This window comes from Leptosomus discolor, chromosome 5 (assembly GCF_034619465.1).
Source record: "Leptosomus discolor isolate bLepDis1 chromosome 5, bLepDis1.hap2, whole genome shotgun sequence".
Taxonomy (NCBI): Eukaryota; Metazoa; Chordata; class Aves; order Leptosomiformes; family Leptosomidae; genus Leptosomus; species Leptosomus discolor.
Window position 1 is genome coordinate 43,897,665 of NC_141395.1, and position 6,429 is coordinate 43,904,093.

General features: G+C 53.7%; 1 protein-coding gene across 1 annotated transcript; it reads right to left on the reverse strand.

Moving 5' to 3' along the window:
* Positions 1-410: 410 nt before the first annotated feature.
* S100B (S100 calcium binding protein B) lies at positions 411-1,171 on the reverse strand. Its single transcript, XM_009952918.2, has 2 exons — positions 1,034-1,171; positions 411-551 (listed from the first exon to the last, which is right to left on the reverse strand). Exons 1-2 carry the CDS (start codon positions 1,169-1,171, stop codon positions 411-413), a joined length of 279 nt encoding a protein of 92 aa, XP_009951220.1.
* Between the last annotated feature and the right edge of the window lie 5,258 nt (positions 1,172-6,429).

Consider the following 6,429-nt stretch of genomic DNA (forward strand, 5'->3'; position numbering starts at 1 on the left):
CAGGAATCAATGGGAGCCTCTGCATTCAGGCCAGTGGGCTCAGAACCAGGCTTCTGTAACCCGCCCCTCTGCATCACCTCCTACTTCAACCCTTGAATTTCCCTTCGCAAGCAAGCTTGGATCACGGTCTGCCTTCCTCCAGCCCCATGCGTGTCCCCTTGCATACAGTAGCAAGGGAGGAGCTTGAAACAAGGGATTTGCACGCTGTGTCCAGCCAGGTGGGCACTGGCCAATAGGCTTTCCTGAGCCATACAGGTGTTTCTTGTTCAAAAAGCCACAGAACTTAATAAGCTGCTTAAGTCTAGCACAAGCTTAACTCCAAGGAGACTCTAATCACACACAGTCTTTTTCCTGGAGGAGCGATGCTGCTCTGCATCTCTCCAGGAGGTGCTCGCCCGCTTCCCAACAGCTCACTCATGCTCAAAGAACTCATGGCAAGCAGCAGTGACCATCGCAATGAAGGCTACAAACTCCTGGAAGTCGCATTCTGCATCCCCATCGCTGTCCAGTGCCTCCATGACTTTGTCCACAGTCTCCTGGTCTTTGATCTCCTGAAGGGATAGAAACAGGCAGCCAAAGCTAGGGAGGATCAGAGTGAGGCCCAGGCAGTAACATCGCCCTGTTTTTCGGGTGCTCTCATGGCTGAATCTCTGTTCAAACACATCCCAAAGAGCTCGTGGCTGTTTCCCGTGTGTGTTGGAGCACCACCCTGTGCCTGCAGCAGCATCTGCACAACAGCAGCCCTGAAGCAGGAATGTCGAGCCCCCTGGGGCAAGGCTGTTCCCCCTTCCCAGGGGAAGGAAATTTCCCTGGTATCCAACCCAAACCCCGGCCCCCAACGCAGGCTGTTGCCCTGGTCCCACCACCAGCTGCTCCTGTGGAGCTGGAGCAAAGTGTTTAACACACTGCTGCATGAATAAACCCCTTCCGCTGTGCTTGCTTCCCATGGGAAATGGAGATAGCAGAGCCTGGCGGCTGCTCGACATGGCTCCCTGAGCCCAGCCAGGCATTCTGCGTGGAGGGCAATACTTACACCAAGGAAATGGGTCAACTCATTGTTAATGAGCTCCTTCAGTTCTGATTTCTTCAGCTTATGCTTGTCTCCCTCCTTCCCTGAGTACTGGTGGAAGGCATCAATGATGGCGATCATGGCCTTCTCCAGCTCAGACATGGTCACAGCACGGTCCTGAGGTCAGAGGGAACAATGGGTAATTTAGCCCGGGCAAGGTCCAGTGATGCCTTTTGCTTTGCAAGTGCGGATGCCCCTGGGGATCCCATCATGCATCAGCAACGCTGGACCCCACGCTCAAAATATGCTGCTGAAAAGCACTGCTAGCAGCTCTTGCTTCAGGGAGGAAGATACCAAGACACCTTGGCTCTGCCTCCAGGAGCTCTTGCGAAGAGGACAGCAACAACATGAGGAGTGCCCAGTACAGGACTGGCGCATTTTGGGAGCTGACTCACATCCCCTGGGACTGATGTGAGTTTGGCAAATTGGGTCTCTGTGTGGGCAGAGCATAGGAGAGAAAATGACTAGGAGAGGCTGCAAAGCTCTGGCAGCTTCCAGCAGGGTGCTCCTGCATTTTCCATACGTGCAGGCCTGGCTAGCAGGCAGCACGTTGTCACTTCACCTCTTTGGCTCCCGCTGCTTAACCCATTGCTTTGTTCTCCTTGCTTGGGAGAGGAGCAGGCAGGGGGGTAATGGACCTTCAGAAAGGTTTTGCTGTCGCCTGTCACAGGTGCTCTCTCCTCTGCCTTTCTTGCCTGCAGGCCTATCTCCAGCTGAGCAGTCAGGGGAACCTGAGCAGGAACTGGCTCTGATGAGGGCCAGCAGATCAAAATAAGCACATCTCTAACCTCCCTCCTCCCTTGCTTGATCTGGAGACCCTCTCGGGAATGTTAATAATTGGGATTGCAGCCTTTCCTGCGGGTTTCACAAATGAAAGAGGCTGATCAAAAAGGGACAGATGCAAAACCTCCTTCCCAAAAGCTGTTGAATGCACTGATGCTGGGAGCGGAGGGGAAGCCTTATTGTCTGGCACTCATTTAATTCATACCTCACAGATAAATGTCTCCTGCCCTGCAGCCTGCCTCCTGTTTCACCACCACAAGGCCCAACACCGAAGGCGCTGAATCTCATCCCACAGCCTGACTCTCAAGCTGACGCCCTCCCCTGCGCAGCACTCAGTGTCCAAACTGCAAGACCGTTTCCAATCAGGTAGGAAATACTTCTGAAGCACTTCACGCTCGCATCCTAGCAGCCCTTTGCATGTGCGTGCCCTGCCTGCGCCAGGCTGAGCTAGCTGCCAGCGGCGCTGCCAGCCTCCCATCCACAAGGCTGAGGAGTGTCTCAGCTCCCCGCTGGCCTCTGCGGGGCAGAGCTTGAAGCTGCAGTGGTGCCCCCCGCGCCACCCCTCCCGTGGCAGCAGCCAAGCCCCTGCCCCAGCATCTACCGGCCCCTCTCACCTCACTGTTGGTGTCGGGGCTGTGGCACAACGGTGCGATGCAGCTGAGCGCCTGGGGGACTCGCTGGCTTCTTATGCCCCGGGGGCGGAGAGCCCCAGGCCTTGCCACAGCACACACGACGTCAATGGCAGCTGGAGGCGGGGGTGTCCAGAGCCAGGCGCTGGGCCCGTACTGCGCAGTGTTGCACACAGGGATGCATTGACTCGCTGCCAGCCCACAGCTGCAGATGTAGGAGCCATTGCGGAGAAAGCTGCCATTGTGAGAAAAAATGTAACAGAGCAGTCAGCAGGAGAGCCAGCCTGGCGGCATCGCTTGTGCTGCCGCTCTCGTCCATGGTAAAGGCCATGAATTGTGAGCCACAGCTGGACAGGCAGGGTCAGAGCTGAGCTGAGGGCCCCAGCGTCTGCCCCAAGGTGCCCCACAGCCAGGGCCAGGCACGTGGGAAGGATGGAGCCCCCTTACCCCTGTGAGCTGTGTCGCAGGGCTGCAGCACCCTCTGGGGCAGAGGTTTTTCTTTGCGTGTGACAGGAACATCTGTCATGGCAGCTTTTGCCTGCAGCCTCTTGACCCTTTGCTGTGCACCTCTGAGACGGGTCTGGCTGTGTCTTCTCTGCCACCCTGTCATTCTGGGGGACAGTGGGACCCTTTGAGGGGGAATTGTGATTGTATCAGTCTGCAAGTGGTTAAAGGACAGAACTGGCAGTGGAAGCAGCTCCTCCCTGATGCCTGCCAGGGCACCCTCACGAAATGCCACACCCGGTGCTGTGGGTCACAACGTGCTCCCACGAGACCGTCACGCCACCCTTCTGCCTGGGGGCACAGCGGGAAAATCCTGCCCGCGCCTACCTGCTGTCCGTGCCAGGGCTGTCCTGGTGGCATTGCTCAGAAGTCCTCTGCCAGCCCCGGCAGCAACCACGGGCGTTAAATGCCTCTTGTTTCAACCTGAGAGCTGCAAGGTTCCCTTCCCACCACTGGCTCCCTCGAGGCTGGTGCACAGAGGTGATGCCTTGGGGGGCAGCCTGGCAGGGAAGGAGGAGCTGGAGGGGAACAGGTGACAAGCAGCACGAGCAGCAAGCGGTGTCTTTCACCCAGGCTGCTCCTGGCGGCGCAGTGCAAGTGGGTGGTTGATGAACACAGAGAACATGCTGAAGAAAGCAGGTTTTTCACTGTTTCACTGCCTAGCCACGCAGTTTCCCCAAGAATAAGATGGGATGTGCCAAAGTTGTTTGCTGTTACTGGTGTGGCCTGTTTCCATGTACGCCTTTTTCACTGCAGCACAGGATCAATAATTGCTTTATGCCTTAGGCCTTTGTTGAATTCCAGACTCAGTGCCACTCGGAGCACATCACCACTGTTACTGAGAGGACAGGTTAGCAATACCCATGATGGAGAGCCCAGAGGTGTCATTTTATTACCACAGTCAGCTTTTGTGGAGAAGTGTGAGAAGTACAAGAGCCTTACACGTGTGCCTGTGGGGTAGGATGATGGTCTGGACCTCTTCAAAAATGTCCCTTTGAAGAGGCAAGACTGGGTTGCTGGGCAAACACAGTCCCTGGCGGTTCCTGTGTTCAACAAAGCTACCATGGGTGCAGCCACTGAGACAACACCTACCAGGTAACTTAACAGTTTTTCACATACCAGTGTGAAAGAAACCCATCCACATTGATAATTTCCTTACATCGGCTCTTGAAAGCTTTTGTAACAGCTTCAAACACTGGTTTGGGGAGAAATAGTTTCCCCAGTGCTAAGGTTGAGTATGTTGACTCTAAATACAGACCTGACCACTGAAATTCTCGCATTTATGGCATTGGGAACTGCAGCAGTGATCTGTGCCCTCGTTGGACTGGCAGGGACAGGAGGCATGCTTTTAGGCAGTGGTGTTTCCAGTGTGGAGATAGTTTGTCAACAGTCTTGCAATATTCAGTTTTTTCCAAGGATGTTTGTGTTCACTTAAGAGCTGGCTATAAATGGGGCTCTCTGTCAGCAGGAAAGAAATGGTATTTTTCTTGATAGAGAGAAATTTGATCTGGTGGATATCTTAGCTCAGTCATTAGCCAAGAAGTGCATCAAAGCACACTATTTGTAGTCAGAGACAAGGTCCTCGCTTGGCCTTGTTAAACCATTTTCTGATGTCACTCTTGAAAATGACCTTTTCTTAAAATGGAACAGAAAAATCAGCATTTGGCAGATCAAAACCTGAACAGTCTTGAAAGTCTCTTTCCTGCTTATTCTTACTGTCCATTTCACCCCAAATCATTCTGACTTCTGTATTTTACAGGGAAAGATCTGCTGCACAGGCTGATAGGGTGGAAAGGAGCAGCGGGATCAAGTGTGAACACCAGAAGCCTTGGCCCTTTCATGCCTCTTCTAATGAGCGGCTCCAGGTGACTTCCTTGATCCTTGTCCAGGCACATGCCCTAGCAAACACTGCTCTCCTGGCCTGGGTCGTCCCTGACCTGGCCTGTGAAAGTCCAGGAGGTCTGGGCATGGGTGTGGGGCTGCAAGCTGGCTGTGCTTTTAGTGCTGCCCAAAGAGCTCCTTCTATTATTTTAAAATTCGTGATCCTGATCGTTGAACAGGAGAGTATAAGCTTGGGACTCCTTTCCTCAGGGTCTCCGCTTCCTTGCCAGAGCTTCGGGCTGATGTGTTTAAAGAAACAGAGGTTCTTACAGAGCTCAAAGCCAGGGAAAACACTTCAGCCCTCTGCCTGTCTCCCTCTCCCCAGTAAAACACAATGTGGGCTCTTCATAGCAGGCTCAGGGAGAAAAGCCAGTGTATTTCTTTGTCTCTTTGGTGTATGTGGCACCAGGCTCTGCCAGACCACGAGACAAAGGCTGGCGGTCATTGAACTGGGAGAAAAAAGTAATGAAAGCAGAGGAATTTGGGTGGGAGAAGGAAGAAGCTGCTTCTGCCTCTGCAGGGCTGTGCTCACAGTGCTAGCACACAGAGCAGTGTTGCAGAGAGCGGGTTCCCCGGCCCTGTGCCATGGTCACTGTGTCCATTTCTGAACCCACAAACATGGCAGCCAGAGATGAGCTAGGGTCTTCATGGGAAGCCTCGGACGATGCCTAGGAGCAGAAACACCAGGACATATCTGGGAACTGGGCTGGTGCTTGTTGAAGTTGTTGAAGGGAGACAATGGGCCTGATTTAGTTCCTTGCACATAGGTCCAGGGAGCCTGAGGGGTTGTGTTTGCCCCAGGAGGGACCGCTGGGCCCTGCAGCATCTCTGCCAGCCCTGTAAAATGTCACCTCTGCCTCCACCTGAGGACGAGGAGAGGCTCGGCAGGCTCCATGGGATGAGCAGTGGGTCTTCTTTGCCCCCACAGAACAGACTCACAAGGTTAAGAAGGTGCCTCCCTCATGGGAACCACAGGCAAAGGTAGCTTTACATCCACCTCCATCTCATAAATCCTGGGCTCTGGCTAACTGCCATTTACCCCAATCCCTTCGTTCTCCCACCGTCCTCCCAGCACAACCATGCACTAGGGTTGCAGAGGAGCAGCTCTGGACCTTGCTGCTGGCAATCTTGGCAGTTTTTGTGACCCCTTAGGAAAACACCAAATAGCACTGCTGCCACTGCAACAAATTCTCTGGAGTTGAAAACACTGGGATGTTCTTGTCTGAAACATGGCCTCGAGCTTACCTCAGTTCCTGGCTGAATTCAGCTGAAAAGGTCTAGGAAAATGTTCTCCATCAAATCTGTGCTGAGAGAAGGCATTACAGCATCAGTGCGGAGTGTCTCTCCAGCCCTTGGTACAGACAGCAGCCCCGGCGGGAGAAGGCCGCAGGCTTGCTGGTGAAGCAGGGTGCTGAAGGCTTGCCCCCTTTAAAGCTGCATGGAGCCATGTTACCTTAACAGGGACAGAGGAAACCATGGGGGTTTTTAGATGCTTCTAAAACACAATGTTTCTGCTTCAAATATTTCTGCTTAAACAGGGACCGTTTCAGGTCTGTCTTCTCT

Coding starts and splice junctions, on each gene's coding strand:
- S100B (XM_009952918.2), bottom strand. CDS start 1,171: ATGTCTGAGCTGGAGAAGGCCATGATCGCCATCATTGATGCCTTCCAC. Junction 552..1,033: donor AGTTGACCCATTTCCTTGGT/GTAAGTATTGCC, acceptor CTATCCCTTCAG/GAGATCAAAGACCAGGAGAC.